Here is a 19,731-nt window from a genome sequence, read left to right as displayed (position 1 = left end):
CATTTAATTTTAGCATGTTGGAGATATGAGAGAGAAAGAGGTATAGGAAAAATTAACAAATATTAAACGTTTAATGTAATAAATATACCACAAAAATCAGCACATGAAGTAATTTAAATACTAGTTTATTTTTTCAGGAGAACGAGGTTGACTGATAGGATTTGATCATTAATAGTAAATACACAGAATAAATATGTTTTGTCCTACATTCCGTACCAGTAGGTGGCGGTGTGCGTACCGTAAGATCTTTTCCAGCCGCCAATGAAACCCACAGGAGGACGAAGAAGAAGAAGAGCTGCCGACGCTACGCGGAACTTACCAAGTAGTTAGCTTAGCTTTGTAGCCTGTCCATTGGTGTGTTATCTGGGAACGTATTTTATATATAACCGAACATTTAGGTGCTGCAGATGAAATCCAGGCCGCGTGAACGTACCGCAGTGCTTCAGTGGAGTTGGGCTTCTGGCTTTCCGTCGCTGTTCCTGGTGCTGTCTGAGGAGAAAAGCGGAGGTTGGTACAGCTAGGCTAGCAGTTAGCAGGTTAGCTCTAGCACAGCGGAGCTTTTAGCTACTTTGTTATGGATTTTCTGCGTTTTAACGCGGTTCATACTACAGCTTTGTGATATTTAAAGTAGAGCACATTAAGAGTTGAAGATATTAGTTAAAGTTTGTTAAACTATGATTTTATTAAATACCGTTAGCCTGCAAGGCTAACTAAAAAGCTATTGTTTGTCAACATGTTTTGATGATAATAAATGTTACTGATCAGCTGTCACTGCTTTATATTGAGTGCTCCCCATAATTAGCACGAACCCCGCAGTTTTCTGGAGGTAAACCACAAATAACGGGAAGAAATTCTTTGATTAATGGGTAAATTTCCTCTTTAAGGAGATTACATGACTTGCATAACATGTTGCTTACGTATCATTTTTGAAATATATGGCTGGGGTTTACAGGCATTGATCCAGTTGGCAGCTTTTTGAGTTGTACTTTTATATTGTCTTTAAATTGGCATACCAGAACACTTTATTGTTACTTATTGGATGTCATAAGAGTCTCTTTAGGTTTTCATTCAATCCATTCTAATCACAATTGACTTAATTTATAAGGAGCCAGTTTCTATCAAGTGACATATCCAGGTCCCCTTACAACGCAAATAGTCGATTACGTACAGAAATACACCATTAAAACAATTTGGTTGTGTATAGGGATCAAAATGAATTTACATATGTATATAATTTCATGTACAGCATTTTAAATCATCCTGTTGCTGAAAAGTGCTATATAAATAAATTTACCTTACATATATCCCGATTTGATTCTAGTTATTATTTAATTTGGTAAAGTTTTCTTTTTAAACAAGTCCAATTGATTTTGAGCAGGCTTTGCAGCAATCCCTCATACTGAGCATGCATGAAGCGACAGTGGAGAGGAAAACTCCCCTTTAACAGGGAGGAGAACCTCCAGCAGAACCAGAACCAGGCTCAGTGTGAACGCTCATCTGCCTCCACCCACTGGGGCTTAGAGAAGACAGAGCAGAGACACAGAAAGCACAGAAGCTCACATTGACCCAGGAGTACTTTCTATGTTAGAGAAGACAGAGCAGAGACACAGAAAGCTCAGAAGCTCACATTGACCCAGGAGTACTTTCTATGTTAGAGAAGACAGAGCAGAGACACAGAAAGCTCAGAAGCTCACATTGACCCAGGAGTACTTTCTATGTTAGAGAAGACAGAGCAGAGACACAGAAAGCTCAGAAGCTCACATTGACCCAGGAGTGCTTTCTATGTTAGAGAAGACAGAGCAGAGACACAGAAAGCTCAGAAGCTCACATTGACCCAGGAGTGCTTTCTATGTTAGAGAAGACAGAGCAGAGACACAGAAAGCTCAGAAGCTCACATTGACCCAGGAGTACTTTCTATGTTAGAGAAGACAGAGCAGAGACACAGAAAGCACAGAAGCTCACATTGACCCAGGAGTACTTTCTATGTTGGTGTAAAATGATGCAGCAGAAGCTCCTTCAGTGGCTTCATGTAGGAGAGAAACTCAGATCAACTCTGGGTGTACAGTTGGTCCCAGCTTCAGGAGCTTCATGCAGGAGAGCTCAGCTGACGGCTTAGAGCCACAGAGGAACCCTGGACTGGAAAAAGCCTTCTCCCGTTTTCTGTAATCTTTTCATGGATCGTAGCTCAGTCGAACATTTCTTAAAGCCGATCCATGTGAAAGAAATTAACTCTGACAATATTATTAAAACTTTAGAGACTGTTTAAAGTTCTTTTTGGCTGCGCTCTTTAGAAAATGATCCAAATTATAGTTTAAACAAAGACTTTAAATCCAACGATTGAACCGCCTAATAAATCTCTTAACTACTGTTGTTTGTCTTTATTTGCTTGTGATTAAAGTTCACATAAAGTGTTAGCCTGGCCGGAGCATAGGTCAGACTGGACCAATCACAGCGCGGGAGGCGGGACTTTACGGTCACTCTGTGGCAGAATTACCCATAATGCAGCAGTGCTTTACTGCCACCATATCAGCTAAGGTACAGACGGAGATTGTTGCCTTGATTAAGGAGTGAGTGTCCGTGGGTTAGGCTTCATCGTTCGCTGGTCGCTCCATGGCGGGACGTGTTTCACCGTCTGCAAATTAAAGAACAGCTTTTAGCGCCACAGCCGTAGTTATCTGGCTGTGAGCGGATGGCGCCGACCCGGTTAGTCCCGCCGTGGAGGTGGAGCTCCAGAGTCTGTCTGGCCAGGAATGGTGTTTAAAAGATCAGTTGAGCTTTTTGTGGTGAATGTTGATTTTTCTGTCTGTTCTCGGCTCTTTTGTTGCGTTCGTTCTGATCACATGAATTAATGGAGGTCCACATGTTCTGATCACATGAATTAATGGAGGTCCACATGTTCTGATCACATGAATTAATGGAGGTCCACATGTTCTGATCACATGAATTAATGGAGGTCCACATGTTCTGATCACATGAATTAATGGAGGTCCACATGTTCTGATCACATGAATTAATGGAGGTCCACATGTTCTGATCACGTGAATTAACGGAGGTCCACATGTTCTGATCACATGAATTAACGGAGGTCCACATGTTCTGATCACATGAATTAACGGAGGTCCACATGTTCTGATCACATGAGTTAATGGAGGTCCACATGTTCTGATCACATGAGTTAATGGAGGTCCACATGTTCTGATCACATGAGTTAATGGAGGTCCACATGTTCTGATCACATGAATTAATGGAGGTCCACATGTTCTGATCACATGAATTAATGGAGGTCCACATGTTCTGATCACATGAATTAACGGAGGTCCACATGTTCTGATCACATGAATTAATGGAGGTCCACATGTTCTGATCACATGAATTAACGGAGGTCCACATGTTCTGATCACATGAATTAATGGAGGTCCACATGTTCTGATCACATGAATTAATGGAGGTCCACATGTTCTGATCACATGAATTAATGGAGGTCCACATGTTCTGATCACATGAATTAATGGAGGTCCACATGTTCTGATCACATGAATTAATGGAGGTCCACATGTTCTGATCACATGAATTAATGGAGGTCCACATGTTCTGATCACATGAATTAACGGAGGTCCACATGTTCTGATCACATGAATTAACGGAGGTCCACATGTTCTGTCTGCTTGTTGTTTTCACAGCTATGCGGGTCTAGATGGAGCACTTCCCTGGATCTGCAGCCGTCGATGATGTGTAGAGCTGTTCTTGCTCCATCATCGGTCCCGAGTCGCTCCGTTTAATCATGTGTTGTTAATCCCAAACGAATCTGATCGTGGCAACAGAATGAGAAGAGACGCCGAGCCCGCCCAGCCTACAGAGACGAGCCAAACAAAGATCTCCAAATGATATGATAGTAGCTGCCTGGATCCTTTTCTGTGCCTGCAGGAGCCTCGCCCAGGTTCTGCTCCTCCTCTCCTCCTCTACCCCGCTGCCTCCGTCCTGGGACAGCCTCGCCAGGGCGGTCTCCGGCCTCGGCACCATGGGTAACAGCTGCGTGTGCAGAGAGGACAGCGACTTGGAGGACCACCATCACGGCTCGGCGTCTAGAGCGACCTCAGCTCAGAGCAGACGGGTGGACCACAGCGCAGCCGTTGGTGCCGACGCCGCAGACAGGAGCAGTCGGCCCAGAGACCCGGTCCGGCCGCCGCGCAGAGGGAGGGGGCCTCATGAGCCGAGACGCAAGAAACAAAACGTGGATGGCCTGGTGCTGGACACGCTGGCTGTCATCAGGACGCTGGTGGACAAGTAAGTCCAGATCAGCGGCGGCTGGAGGCACATCTCTTTCAGAGCTGCTGCTGCTCGCCGTGTCCCTGGAAGCGTCCTTTAAGACAGGCCAAGAGCCGGTGGTGATGAAGATGATGATCATCATCATCTTCATCATCACTTGTTCTTTGTGTAAAACCCCCTCTCTGGTTTTATTGCAGTCTTTGCAGGGAAGATATCCTCAGAAATCACAACTATGGAGCCTCAATCTGTGCTAAATGTGGTTCTTTGGGTTCTAACACCCAGGTTCTCATTAAAACTAACCTTTAATTGTGTTGAGAACGATAAATGCTAAACGTCTGGAGTCTAGTAAACAAGGGTGAGGTTAAAACTTGGGGGGGGGGGCGGCAGTTGAGAGGACAGCTGGGCTGAATGAGCGTAGTGTAGCTAACGAGGCGACGTTCTTCCTCTCCTGCTTCCTTCAGCTGCTGGACTGATTAAATGTTTCTAACCTACAAGTTGACCTGTGTGTGTAACTAGTTAGCCTTGTGTTAGCCTTGTGTTAGCCTTGTGTTAGCCTTGTGTTAGCCTTGTGTTAGCCTTGTGTTAGCCTTGTGTTAGCCTTGTGTTAGCCTTGTGTCTTCTTCCTCACTATGACGGGACACTTTAACTTCTGCTTTGCACATTTAGAACAGAGCTGCTTTAGGGTTAGTTAGCGCCGTCACTTTGAGTTGAGCTCCAGCATCATGACGTTTACTGAGCCGTGCATTTAAGCTCTGCTGGCTCATTTTAGGTGCTGCTGAGCTTGTTATGCTACACCAGAGGAGCTCAGTCCATCCACAGGGTTAGGAACCGCTGGTGGAAATAAAAGCTGAGCTGTGAAGATGTCTGGGTCTCACGGCCGTCTAATTAGTGCTTAGTAATAGTAATTAATAGTAATAATAGTAACAGTGCTTCTCTGACAGGTGCTGTTGAGGTTGTGTTGATTAAAGTCTGACCTGAGCCGTTATATTTACTGAACATTTTGGTTATGGATGCCTCTGAAGGAGCTTAAACAGCCCAGCAGGCATCCAGACCTGTAGGAGGGTCTGTGTTGTCCGTGGCTGGTCCTCGTTTCTAACCAGTGGCTCTCTGCTGGTAGAATAAAGGATTCAGAGAGGAACGCTCTGATTTATGGAGCTTCTCATGCGTTAGAGAAACCTGAGCCCCCAGAAGCAGCTAGCGACGCGCCGCTAACAACAACAGGTCAAATGATTTTAGGTTAAATGATATGAATAAAAAGCTCATTTAAAGTTAAGCTGCAAAGAAGAAGAGAGAGAAGTCCCCCCCCCCCCCCCTGCAGCGGGTCCAGGGGCGTCCAGGACCCGCTGCAGACGTCGTCCTGTAAGGAGCATCTGAGCGAGCGGCACTCGGAGCTCTGAAGCTCCTGAAGCTCCTGAAGCTAAACTAACGTTTGTGTTCAGGTGACGTCAGCCGCTGCATCGTCCATGAAAAGCTGATCTATCCTCTGCTGTCTTTCAGTGACCAGGAGCCGCCCTATTCCATGATCACCCTGCATGAAATGGCAGAAACCGGTAAGAACACCACCAGAAACCCTCAGATATCTGAAGAACCTGGACATTAAAGCAAAGCGTTAAGTTCCTTCCTGACACACCGAGGCTTAGAAAGCTTAGAAAGCTTTGAAAGGATGGAGCCGTTACTGCAGTAAAACCCGTTTCCTCCCTCATGAGCAGAACGCCTGCAGATAAAACCTGGTTTCTCTTCATCCTGAGGAGCCATTCACAGACTCCTCCTCTTCAGGAACCTAGCTTCTTCTAGTATTTTCTAACACTTTGCTGAAATCCTCTGCATTGTTTGACTCGTAGCTGCTTCCTACCTCTCCTGGTCTCTTGGCTCTGCTGCATAAATGGGAGGTGTGACACGTCAGGCAGCGGCTGAAGCTTTTATCGGTCTAAAGAGACACATGAAGTGGACGTCTGCTTCCACATTCCAGATTTCCCTGAGGAGCAGCGTGTCCCTGAGCAGAGAAAGCCGAGCTGCTTTCAGCCGGTGATGACAGACTCACTGAATGCTGATCCATGCGGTTAATACCTGGTTTCTGCTGACTGGAGTCCTTCTTTCCTTCTCAGCCTGTTCAGTGTTGGTTCTGCTGTGTATTTCCAGCCTTTATGCCTTTAACCAACAGAAACTTTCCCTGAAAGTGAGGCGGCCTGATCAGCCAGCCTGATGAGCTGCATTGTTTAATCGTTCATCATCAGGACTGTTAAACGAGGCAGCGGTGGAAACGAGCCTCGTTATCAGGAGGAAACGCCTGTTTCCATAATTAATCTCCATCTGCAGTTATGTTGCTCATTACAATCAAGGAGGAACTAAACAATTAGGGAATCAATTTATGGGAAACTTAAACACAAGAGGAAAAAATAAAAAATGTTATAGTGCTGTTTAAAAACTGATGTTAATAAATAACACTTTTTATCGCTAAAAATATTGTTGATATAAAACATTTGTCAAGCCCCTGTGTCCATGAACGCCTTCAGAAAAGGTTTTTAAAATGTGTGAGACTGATTTTAAGTGATGGAGGGAAAATGAGCGTATTTATGGTCTCAGTGAACTGAATTGCTCCTAATTGTGTCTAATTGTGTCTAATTGCTCCTAATTGTGTCTAATTGTGTCTAATTGTGTCTAATTGTGTGTCCTCTCTCAGACGACGGTTGGCTGGAGGTGGTCCAGTCTCTGATCCGAGTGATCCCCCTGGACGACCCGCTGGGTCCTGCCGTTATCACCCTCCTGCTGGACGAGTGTCCTCTTCCAACCAAGGTCTGGCCTTCATTCACACGCTCACCTCAGTCCGCTGGTTCTGGTTCTGGTTCTGGTAACAGGCCTACAGACTCCAGCTGTGAACAGAAATTATAGTTTTAACACCAGAGCAGGTTCCGTCCCTCCTCGTAGGAACCAACACCTCCTCCTTCCTCTATAAATCAACCGTTGATTGATCTGCTTCCACTGATGAACGTCAGCCGGTTCTCTGTTGGACACTGCAAAAACAGAACTAAAAATAAGTAATATTTTCTTAAAATGAGTGTATCTGTCCTTGATTTCAGCAGCTAAATAAGATGATCTGCCCTTAAAATAGGAACAACTCATCTCCATCATCTTATTTCAAGTGCAGGATGTCTAATTACCTTATTTTAGGGGTCAAACAACTCATAATATTACTTACCTGCTCAAATCTCGGACAAAAACACAAATTTAAAGGAAATTGTAATTATTTTTAGATCATTTTTGCAGTGAATGACTCCGTCTCTGCTCTTCTCATCGTTATCTTGTTCCAGCAGAGCCTTTATGTGCGTCTTCAGACGTCTTCAGACGTCAGAGTAACGGTGTGTTTCCCTCCTCCAGGACGCCCTGCAGAAGCTCTCTGATATGCTGAGCCTGAGCGCTGCCGTCGCCCAGCAGGACGCTCTCAACCCGGCCAAACACAGAAACACCACAGCGGTTCTGGGATGCCTGGCAGAGAAGCTGGCAGGTACCGTCAGCATGTGTCGCTCGGTGACTGCATGAGACGGCCGGGTCTCCAGAACAGCAGCGCAGGAGGCGGCTGGTGGTAGACCAGGAGGGAGACGGCTGCAGTGAAAGTTCTTCCTGCACAGGCAGCTGGGTTACAGCTAGAGGAACTGCAGGTGGAGGAACTGCAGGTGGAGGAACTGCAGGTGGAGGAACTGCAGGTGGAGGAACTGCAGGTGGAGGAACTGCAGGTGGAGGAACTGCAGGTGGAGGAACTGCAGGTAGAGGAACTGTAGGTAGAGGAACTGTAGGTGGAGGAACTGCAGGTGGAGGAACTGCAGGTGGAGGAACTGTAGGTGGAGGAACTGCAGGTGGAGGAACTGCAGGGAGGAACTGCAGGTAGAGGAACTGTAGGTGGAGGAACTGCAGGTGGAGGAACTGCAGGGAGGAACTGCAGGTGGAGGAACTGCAGGTAGAGGAACTGTAGGTGGAGGAACTGCAGGTGGAGGAACTGCAGGTGGAGGAACTGCAGGTGGAGGAACTGCAGGTGGAGGAACTGCAGGTAGAGGAACTGCAGGTAGAGGAACTGCAGGTGGAGGAACTGCAGGTGGAGGAACTGCAGGTGGAGGTTGGTGAGAGAGCTGCCAGGGAGCAGGATGGATGGTGAGGAAGAGGATGAAGGCAGAGGAACTGCAGGTAGAGGAACTGCAGGTGGAGGAACTGCAGGTAGAGGAACTGTAGGTGGAGGAACTGCAGGTAGAGGAACTGCAGGTGGAGGAACTGCAGGTGGAGGAACTGCAGGTGGAGGTTGGTGAGAGAGCTGCCAGGGAGCAGGATGGATGGTGAGGAAGAGGATGAAGGCAGAGGAACTGCAGGTAGAGGAACTGCAGGGAGGAACTGCAGGTAGAGGAACTGTAGGTGGAGGAACTGCAGGTAGAGGAACTGTAGGTGGAGGAACTGCAGGTAGAGGAACTGTAGGTGGAGGAACTGCAGGTGGAGGAACTGCAGGTGGAGGTTGGTGAGAGAGCTGCCAGGGAGCAGGATGGATGGTGAGGAAGAGGATGAAGGCAGAGGAACTGCAGGTAGAGGAACTGCAGGTGGAGGAACTGCAGGTAGAGGAACTGTAGGTGGAGGAACTGCAGGTGGAGGAACTGCAGGTAGAGGAACTGCAGGTGGAGGAACTGCAGGTAGAGGAACTGCAGGTGGAGGTTGGTGAGAGAGCTGCCAGGGAGCAGGATGGATGGTGAGGAAGAGGATGAAGGCAGAGGAACTGCAGGTAGAGGAACTGCAGGGAGGAACTGCAGGTGGAGGAACTGCAGGTAGAGGAACTGTAGGTGGAGGAACTGCAGGTAGAGGAACTGTAGGTGGAGGAACTGCAGGTGGAGGAACTGCAGGTGGAGGAACTGCAGGTGGAGGAACTGTAGGTAGAGGAACTGCAGGTGGAGGAACTGCAGGTGGAGGAACTGCAGGTGGAGGAACTGCAGGTGGAGGAACTGCAGGTGGAGGAACTGCAGGTAGAGGAACTGCAGGTAGAGGAACTGCAGGTGGAGGAACTGCAGGTAGAGGAACTGTAGGTAGAGGAACTGCAGGTAGAGGAACTGTAGGTGGAGGAACTGCAGGTGGAGGAACTGTAGGTGGAGGAACTGCAGGTGGAGGAACTGCAGGGAGGAACTGCAGGTAGAGGAACTGTAGGTGGAGGAACTGCAGGTGGAGGAACTGCAGGGAGGAACTGCAGGTAGAGGAACTGCAGGTAGAGGAACTGCAGGTAGAGGAACTGTAGGTGGAGGAACTGCAGGTGGAGGAACTGCAGGGAGGAACTGCAGGTAGAGGAACTGTAGGTGGAGGAACTGCAGGTGGAGGAACTGCAGGTGGAGGAACTGCAGGTGGAGGTTGGTGAGAGAGCTGCCAGGGAGCAGGATGGATGGTGAGGAAGAGGATGAAGGCAGAGGAACTGCAGGTAGAGGAACTGCAGGTGGAGGAACTGCAGGTAGAGGAACTGCAGGTGGAGGAACTGCAGGTGGAGGAACTGCAGGTGGAGGAACTGCAGGTAGAGGAACTGCAGGTAGAGGAACTGCAGGTAGAGGAACTGTAGGTGGAGGAACTGCAGGTGGAGGAACTGCAGGTGGAGGAACTGCAGGTGGAGGAACTGCAGGTGGAGGTTGGTGAGAGAGCTGCCAGGGAGCAGGATGGATGGTGAGGAAGAGGATGAAGGCAGAGGAACTGCAGGTAGAGGAACTGCAGGTGGAGGAACTGCAGGTAGAGGAACTGTAGGTGGAGGAACTGCAGGTGGAGGAACTGCAGGTAGAGGAACTGCAGGTAGAGGAACTGCAGGTGGAGGAACTGCAGGTGGAGGAACTGCAGGTAGAGGAACTGCAGGTGGAGGTTGGTGAGAGAGCTGCCAGGGAGCAGGATGGATGGTGAGGAAGAGGATGAAGGCAGAGGAACTGCAGGTAGAGGAACTGCAGGTGGAGGAACTGCAGGTAGAGGAACTGTAGGTGGAGGAACTGCAGGTAGAGGAACTGTAGGTGGAGGAACTGCAGGTAGAGGAACTGTAGGTGGAGGAACTGCAGGTAGAGGAACTGTAGGTGGAGGAACTGCAGGTGGAGGAACTGCAGGTGGAGGAACTGCAGGTGGAGGAACTGCAGGTAGAGGAACTGCAGGTGGAGGAACTGCAGGTGGAGGTTGGTGAGAGAGCTGCCAGGGAGCAGGATGGATGGTGAGGAAGAGGATGAAGGCAGAGGAACTGCAGGTAGAGGAACTGCAGGTGGAGGAACTGCAGGTAGAGGAACTGTAGGTGGAGGAACTGCAGGTAGAGGAACTGCAGGTGGAGGAACTGCAGGTGGAGGAACTGCAGGTGGAGGTTGGTGAGAGAGCTGCCAGGGAGCAGGATGGATGGTGAGGAAGAGGATGAAGGCAGAGGAACTGCAGGTAGAGGAACTGCAGGTGGAGGAACTGCAGGTAGAGGAACTGTAGGTGGAGGAACTGCAGGTAGAGGAACTGCAGGTAGAGGAACTGCAGGTGGAGGAACTGCAGGTAGAGGAACTGCAGGTGGAGGTTGGTGAGAGAGCTGCCAGGGAGCAGGATGGATGGTGAGGAAGAGGATGAAGGCAGAGGAACTGCAGGTAGAGGAACTGCAGGGAGGAACTGCAGGTGGAGGAACTGCAGGTAGAGGAACTGTAGGTGGAGGAACTGCAGGTAGAGGAACTGTAGGTGGAGGAACTGCAGGTGGAGGAACTGCAGGTGGAGGAACTGCAGGTGGAGGAACTGCAGGTAGAGGAACTGCAGGTAGAGGAACTGTAGGTGGAGGAACTGCAGGTAGAGGAACTGTAGGTGGAGGAACTGCAGGTAGAGGAACTGCAGGTAGAGGAACTGTAGGTGGAGGAACTGTAGGTGGAGGAACTGCAGGTGGAGGAACTGCAGGTGGAGGAACTGCAGGTAGAGGAACTGTAGGTGGAGGAACTGCAGGTAGAGGAACTGTAGGTGGAGGAACTGCAGGTGGAGGAACTGTAGGTGGAGGAACTGCAGGTAGAGGAACTGTAGGTGGAGGAACTGCAGGTGGAGGAACTGTAGGTGGAGGAACTGCAGGTAGAGGAACTGTAGGTGGAGGAACTGCAGGTGGAGGAACTGCAGGTAGAGGAACTGCAGGTAGAGGAACTGCAGGTGGAGGAACTGCAGGTGGAGGAACTGCAGGTAGAGGAACTGTAGGTGGAGGAACTGCAGGTAGAGGAACTGTAGGTGGAGGAACTGCAGGTGGAGGAACTGTAGGTGGAGGAACTGCAGGTGGAGGAACTGCAGGTGGAGGAACTGCAGGTAGAGGAACTGCAGGTGGAGGAACTGCAGGTGGAGGAACTGCAGGTGGAGGAACTGCAGGTGGAGGAACTGCAGGTGGAGGTTGGTGAGAGAGCTGCCAGGGAGCAGGATGGATGGTGAGGAAGAGGATGAAGGCAGAGGTGGAGGCTGTGTGGCTTTCAGGGAGGAGCTTCCTGACTGGACAGCTAACGCCACCAAGGAGACACTTGGTGTTTCTACTGGAACCAGGAAGTGTGCTCAGAGAAAGAAGAGCTAGGAGGAGGTGGGACAGTGAGGAGTCCCCAGGAGGACAGAGACTAGTGACGGGTTGGACCCTGAGGGAGGAGGCAGAGCTGGGAGGATGTTGAGCAGCTTAGTGATGGAGGTTAGAGATGAAATGTACCGACAGGAAGGAGGACTTTGAAGAGCTGATGAATGAGGAAGATGAGGGAAGAATAAGAGACAGGAGGCATCAGGAAGGAGTCCCTCAGAGGGACAGAGCAGGTTAGATGTTCTGGAGACAGAGAAGGTTTGGACATGTCCAGAGGAGGGAAGGTGAGGACATCAGTAGAAGGATGCTGAGGCTGGAGCTGCCAGGCAGGAGGAGGATGGATGGAGGTGAAGAAGAGGGAGGGAGAAGAAGATACGGTTAGATGGAGACGAGTCTCTGTGGAGACGTCTGGGAGAGAAACGCTGAAGAAGTCGACTGAAGGAGTTCCTCATGAATTCAGGGAAACGTGGGTTACTAAATTCTGACTGCTGTCCTGACATGGTAGCTACGGGGCTCCAGAATAAAATCTGAATCTGAGAAAAATCAAATCTTAAAAGCCTGTAAATCCGATTTAATCAATTAAATAATAAATCTAGCCCTAGTAGCAGCACTTTCTGTTTGAATGTTGGTTCTTCCAACAGTTTGTTCTGCCGTTATTTTCCAGGACCAGCCAGTATTGGGTTGTTGAGTCCTGGAACCCTGGAGTACCTTCTGGAGAGCCTGGTGAGTGGCGCCGTCTCTCGGGTTAATTTCATGCGTCACATTGTGTGATGGTGAGCAGACGCAGCTTTAAAGCTCTTTACATGCATGATGGGTCTTCATGTCAGGATGTCTACGTTAGAAATGCAGTTTAATCAGGAAAAGCTGGCAGATGGTAGTTTTCCACCTTTTATTGTCTGCAGGCTTAAAGCAGACGTTCTGTCAGACTGAACACACTTTTCTGTCTCCATTTAGAGCTCCGACTCCCATCCTACCGTCATGCTGTTTGCTCTCATCGCCCTGGAGAAGTTCTCCCAGACAAGTAGGTCCACTGCCTCAATGTCCAGTGTGTAAATGATGTTCACCAAGATGCTTTTATCTGTTCCTTTTTGAATAATCTGCTCTTTCAGTCATTTGTCTTGTTCTGCCCGCTGCGTTGATTTCAGCGTAACATCTGCTGAGGTCTGATCAGGTTTATCAGGTTGTCAGGGTTTGGTTTCATTACCGGTGCAGACTCCCAGTCCGTTATCACAGGTTATAAAATTCATACCAGTGTAGCAGATTCTGCAGCTCAGCCTCAGTTTAACTGGCTTCTACAGCTGCTATAATCTTCCTGAAACACATCAGCTAAAACACCCGTAGCTTTATAGTTACTTTCCAAACACGCGGCTACAGTCTTCCTCCAGTTTGCTGTAGCGCTAGGCTAACGTTAGCATGTTTAGTCTGTTTTGATATGACTTGTTGATCAGAAGATATTTGGGTGCAGAGTCTCTGAGAGTCTCAGAGAGTCGTACCTGGATACCTGAGCAGAGCAGGTCACATGACACAGTCTCACTTCCTAGAAAAATGCCAAAATAACCAAAATAAGCCCAAGTTTAACCGACAGAAATCCTTTCATCGTCCCACAGTGCAGGACTTTGAGCGTGACGGAGGCAAAAACTACGTCAGTATTATGGATAACGAGCTAAATGAGAGCTGGGGACAACACACCAGAGGTATACATTGGACTAAATAATGTGAATAAAAAGCTACAGTAAAGCTAAGCTATAAAAGAGAATAAACTCATCAGACAGGGAAAAACCACAATGTTACACAGTTATTGGTGATAAAGTGTATTCCAGTTAAATCAAGGAGAGACAGCAGCTGATTCACAGAATCATGCGAGAAAAAGTGCAAAACCTCAGAGTTTCTGAAGCGTGTTCAAAAAGGCATCAGCATGTGAGGAACAGCCTAATGACTCCTGATCGGGTCAGAACCGGTGCCGCCATCAGCGTGACGTAAACACTGGGAGGAAGGAGCTGTGGAGTCAGCCAGAACAACATTAAGGGATATTTCCTAAAGAACTGAACTGAGAAAATCAGGTTTTTGATGAGAAGCTAGAAAGCCTCCATGAAAGTCTCTGTAAATGAGCTGTAGTCGTCCTGCTGAGTCATTTTCAATGTGTGGTGATAATGAGGCTTTCACCATCCAGATTAGCTGCTTTTATTAAGTATTTCTGATAAATGTATTTCTAATCCAAACGTTGACCAGGTTTTTATTTAGCTCCTGCTCGTGTTTTTGCTCATGGTGAAAACATTATCTGAGAGAAGAGCTCGGCTGCAGAGCTCGTCTGTTGGAGCCGTGTTCCTAGTCGTAGTCTGAGCTGCTTCTTGGTCCAGCTCACACCTGAGCTCACACCTGAGCTCACACCTGAGCTCACACCTGAGCTCACACCTGAGTCTTCTTGCTTCCAGGTGAGAACAAACTGACCGTGTCTGAGTCGTCCATCAGCGACCGGCTGGCTGTCCTGGAGGCCTGGGCAGACCATCCGGACTACCTGAAGAGGCAGGTGGGCTTCTGTTCCCAGTGGAGTCTGGACAACCTGTGTGAGTAAAGCTTGTGGAAGGCTGGACTTGGACGGGTGAAGTCCAACAGAACCACAGTGACGTTCTCTTCTGTTTCCTCTGTCCAGTCCTAAAAGATGGCCGCCAGTTCACCTATGAAAAGGTCAACCTCACCAATATCAACGCCATGCTCAACAGCAACGACGTCAGCGAGTACCTGAAGATTTCTCCTACAGGACTGGAGGTTGGTCTGTGTGTTGGCTAGATCCGCACTGGGGGGGGGGGGGGGGGGGTAAAGACTGGTGGTGTTGATCTAAATCAGCCATTACTAGTGGAATATTATCAGCACAGAGACCTGAATGCATGAGTCTGAACTATTATATCAGATCCAAGCAGAACTTAGCCACTGCAGTATTGCATGTTGTGGTATTGCAGTAAGAATTGTGATTATATATTAAGCAACAGCTGCATTTTGTTCTTATTTTCCCAAGAAGATGAAGGAATGTTCACTCTCTGTAATCTTGTGCTCCTCTGCAGGCGCGATGCGACGCCTCGTCTTTTGAGAGTGTGCGTTGTACTTTCTGTGTGGATTCAGGGGTTTGGTACTACGAGGTGACGGTCATCACTTCTGGGGTGATGCAGATTGGATGGGCCACCAAAGACAGCAAGTTCCTCAACCATGTACTGACCAGGGTTTTAAATGATCTTCCCCCCAACTTCTGACTCTTCTCCTGTTAACATGCAACATTTTTTTTCTTTCTCTGCACAGGAGGGTTATGGGATTGGAGATGATGAATATTCGTGTGCATATGATGGCTGCAGGCAGCTCATCTGGTACAACGCTCGCAGTAAACCTCATTCTCATCCCTGCTGGAAGGAGGGTATGTGCTCACATTTCTCTTTTATTTTATTTCTGTAGCTCCAATTCATATCATATCATCTCAGGTCTCTTTCCAAAGTCAGACTCCATCAGATCCTCCAGGTTGGTGAGAAAGTTTCCTCTCTAAGGAAACCCAGCAGGTTACATCAAGTCTCTCCAAGCAGCATTCACTCCTCCTGAAAGAGCGTAGAGCCACAGTGGACAGTCGTCTGCATTGTTGATGGCTTTGCAGCAATCCCTCATACTGAGCATGCATGAAGCGACAGTGGAGAGGAAAACTCCCCTTTAACAGGGAGGAGAACCTCCAGCAGAACCAGAACCAGGCTCAGTGTGAACGCTCATCTGCCTCCACCCACTGGGGCTTAGAAAAGACAGAGCAGAGACACAGAAAGCTCAGAAGCTCACATTGACCCAGGAGTACTTTCTATGTTAGAGAAGACAGAGCAGAGACACAGAAAGCACAGAAGCTCACATTGACCCAGGAGTACTTTCTATGTTAGAGAAGACAGAGCAGAGACACAGAAAGCTCAGAAGCTCACATTGACCCAGGAGTACTTTCTATGTTAGAGAAGACAGAGCAGAGACACAGAAAGCTCAGAAGCTCACATTGACCCAGGAGTACTTTCTATGTTAGAGAAGACAGAGCAGAGATACAGAAAGCTCAGAAGCTCACATTGACCCAGGAGTACTTTCTATGTTAGAGAAGACAGAGCAGAGACACAGAAAGCTCAGAAGCTCACATTGACCCAGGAGTACTTTCTATGTTAGATGGTAATAGAGGATGATCTGCCTCCCCTGATGATGTCACAGTTAACAAAACACCAGACCAGGTGTACCTTCTATGAAGAGAACAAAAAGTTAAAAGCTGAAATAACAGCAAACAATGCAGATTGGAGAGCAGTAGGAGAACTCAGCAGAGTGAGAGAAATAGACCCTGATGTCCTCCAGCAGCCTAAGCCTATAGCAGCATAATTATAGAGGTAGCTCAAGTTTTAATTTAGCGGTTATGTCTAAAAAGGGTTATGAAGAAATGGAACTTATTTAATCACAACCTTCTTCTTCCTGCCGTCCTTAATAACAACAATGTTTCTGATCTCTACTGGTCCATAATACTCCTAAGACAATTAAGTAAACAAATGAATCAAATGTTCTAGATGTGCCTCCACACATCTACATCTAAACACTTTTCCCCTACAGACCCACATGGTGTGGTATGGTAAGTTGTTCTGCAAGTCAGTGACTGGAGGCAACCTGCTGGGTTTCCTCAGACAGAAAATGTTTTAACCAACCTGTTGTCTCTGGATTTAAAATCACCACTGGGTCGCATGCAGGTCCTGGTTTGGTTCGTTAACTGGGTGAAAATATGCTGTGGCTGTGTTCTGATCAAAGTTTAACATGTCCTGTGTAGGAGACGCCATCGGCTTCCTGTTGGATCTCAACAAGAAGCAGATGATCTTTTATCTGAACGGACATCATCTGCCGCCAGAGAAACAAGTCTTCTCCTCAGCCACGTACGTTCTCAGCATCTTTTTCTCTCATTTCATGTTTTACACTGCGAAACGCAACAAGGAAGTGACACCATCAACAAAAGCATCAATTTGTGAATGGGAAGAAACAACATTGCTGCTATCTGCAGGGTATTTCTGCAATACTGACGATATAAAGAGGGGCAGACTCTTTACAGTTTGATGCAGCATTATCTGATAAAGATTTACTATAATGGAACCCTCTTTTGGGGGTGGAGAACTCAGATTGAACTGAATGGTTATTAAAAATGATCAGATAGGACAGGGTTGTGAGGAAATACTGTTAATTCTTCACAATCAATGCCATATGTCAGCACACGGTCTAAAGTATGGAGCCGAGAGTGCGTCGGTTTATGCACATTTTGAGCAAAACCAATTGAATCTAGGATAGTTTTAAAGGCTACGCTAAGGTTATCACATTCTGTGTCAACATGGATGTTAAAATCACCCACTATAATAACCTTGTCAGTATTTAACACCAAATCAGATAAAAAGTCTGATTTTTCTGGGTCTATTAAGTCTATTTTTCTGTTGGAGTCACATTAATCATTTTCCAAGGTGTCAGTAAGTCCAGCAGGTGCAGTTATCTGTGCCTTCAGAGTAAACCTCTGAGTATCTGACTACATATGAATGCTATGCTGCACTAAACCGCTTTACTAATAGCGACATTAATTAGCATTCTTTGTCATGAATCAGAGCTTCACCTCTGTCCCTTTTTCACGTTGGCTTGTGGTTTCTGACCTGAACTCCTGCAGGTCGGGCTTCTTTGCAGCAGCCAGCTTCATGTCCTACCAGCAGTGTGAGTTTAACTTTGGGGCCAAGCCGTTCCGTCATCCTCCCTCTGTAAAGTTCAGCACCTTCAACGACTTTGCCTCCCTGAAGCCCGGCGAGAAGATCATCCTGCCCAGGTAAAGCTCTGCTTCCTGCTGCAGCTGGAACCTGCTGCTGTGGCGCTGCAGTCCTGGTTGCTGCGACGGACAATCCAGCTGATAGCTGACTTATAGTCTTTAGATTTAGTAAAGCTCTTTACATATTTTACTGAATAAAACAGCGATGATGTCACAACGCAGCAGCTGTAGAATCTCTGCAACATCTGTTCTTGTTGCATTGATGGATTCTTAGTTACCTTCAGATAATTATTTTACATCCGTACCGATCCAGTTATAGTTCTGGTCTAGTTATAGTTCTGGTCCAGTTAGGGACGTGCGGTCCCGCCCTCAGGCCTTTAGCACCGGTAGATGCTGTGATGATGTTTGGTCCATGTTGGCCCTCCCTGCTGTGAAAACATTATCCTGACTGTGAGACACGGTGGTGGCAGCATCATGCTGTGGGTACGCAGCAGACACAGGGAAGCTGTCAGAGGCTGAGGTGGAGGTTCTCCTTCCAGCAGGAGAACCAGCCTGAACCTGCAGCCTGACATATTATGGGATGGTTTAGATCAGAGCAGATTCAGGGGTTAGAACGGCCTAGTCAAAGTCCAGACCTAGATAAAATAGAGAATCTGGGAATTCTGGACCCCTGAATAAAATCCAAACATTTTTATGCCAGATCCTCTTTGTTTTTCCACATAAATTTAGTTTATAGTTTCAATGTGACGAAATGTACAAACATTCCAGGGGTGCAAATACTTTTGCAAGGCCTCATAATCTCGCTCTGCACAGTCAGTGGTTGGACCTCCTTGAGTTTGCAGCCAGCCGTGCTGTCATACCCCCACAGCTATGTGCAGATGCTACATATAATATAATATAATATAATATAATATAATATAATAAATATAATATTTAATATTTTCTGCATGAACCTGGTGGCGGCCTGAAGCGGCTGCAGTGCTGCCTGATGATGATCTCCGCTTTTTTCCCCAGACACCGCCGTCTGGCCTTACTGAAGCAGGTGAGCATCCGGGACAACTGCTGCACGCTGTGCTGTGACGTCATGGCGGACACCGAGCTGCGGCCCTGCGGACACGGGTAGGTGCGCCGCCTCCCGCCGCCACGGCAGCAGGTGTGAGCGCGCTAACGCTTCTCTGGTCTGTCTCCTCAGGGGGATGTGCATGGAGTGTGCCTTACAGTTAGAGACGTGCCCCCTGTGCCGCCAGGACATCCAGACCCGAGTCAGACTCATTGCACACGTCTCCTGACAAACTTCCTGCTCCTCCTCCTGCAGGGAGGAGACGCACACGAGGCCCACCTCCTCCTCTTCCTCCTCCTCCTCCTCCTCCGCTCTCATGGCACCCAGCGGGGCGCTGACCAAGGCGCCGCGGCGTTTTACAGACAGCGGTGTGGTGAGGCGGCGGTGGAGGAGGCGGTAGGAAGTCCAGGGAGCTCCTCCTGGTTCTCCTGAATCGTTCCTCAGAGGTTGTTCTCCAGACTGAACGTGGCCTGCATGGATCACAGCTGGCTGAACCTTTAAAACCCTCATTAAAACCCTCATGACTGGTGGAACGCTGAGCTCTGCAGCTCCGTCTGCTCCTATGGACCCGGCAGCACGTTGCACTCTGCAGCAGCAGCAGGCTGGTCAACATGGCCGCCTGCAGCGCAGCGACACGTCTACGGTACAAAGCCACCCATCAGTGTGCTAATTATGTTCTCTGAAGGTAGCATTTCATGGTTCTCTGTCTGACTGAAGGCCTAAAACCCACATTTGGTTGGCTTAATATTGCATTTTGCTTTGGATCAATTCTAATTGACTTTCCAAATTTACTGGTTTAAATCAGTCCTAAAAACTGAGATAATTCCGGTCATACGAGTAAACTGAACCCATTCAGACCCGGAACAAAGCGGGTCGTGTTCTGTAGAGACGAGTGAACTTCAGCTCGATGCTTCCGCCGCTCTGAGGACAGGCTGCGGTCAATAAATACTCTTCATACAAGTTAAACTGCTAGTTTTCCTCCCTTTACTTCAGCCTCAGTCCTCATTTCAGCCAAGAGAAAATAAAAGCCAGGCGTGATTAAAACAGGAAAGCAGCAGCAGCAGCACAGCCGCCGTCAGCCGCCGTCAG

The 19,731-nt window shown here is 48.1% G+C and overlaps 1 protein-coding gene across 1 annotated transcript; it reads left to right on the top strand.

Annotated features, from left to right (window-relative positions):
- Positions 1-266: 266 nt before the first annotated feature.
- rspry1 (ring finger and SPRY domain containing 1) lies at positions 267-19,730 on the top strand. Its single transcript, XM_036127045.1, has 15 exons — positions 267-507; positions 3,681-4,284; positions 5,764-5,816; positions 6,947-7,059; positions 7,642-7,768; positions 12,471-12,529; positions 12,761-12,827; positions 14,239-14,370; positions 14,457-14,572; positions 14,866-15,009; positions 15,098-15,209; positions 16,617-16,719; positions 17,490-17,642; positions 18,597-18,701; positions 18,775-19,730. The coding sequence occupies exons 2-15, from the start codon at positions 3,887-3,889 to the stop codon at positions 18,869-18,871; spliced, it is 1,779 nt and encodes a 592-aa protein (XP_035982938.1). The 5' UTR covers positions 267-507; positions 3,681-3,886; the 3' UTR covers positions 18,872-19,730.
- Position 19,731: the final 1 nt, after the last annotated feature.

This window comes from Fundulus heteroclitus, chromosome 2, assembly GCF_011125445.2.
Source record: "Fundulus heteroclitus isolate FHET01 chromosome 2, MU-UCD_Fhet_4.1, whole genome shotgun sequence".
NCBI lineage: Eukaryota > Metazoa > Chordata > Actinopteri > Cyprinodontiformes > Fundulidae > Fundulus > Fundulus heteroclitus.
The sequence above is the reverse complement of the archived record's forward strand: the minus strand, read 5'-3'. Positions and strand labels throughout refer to the sequence as shown.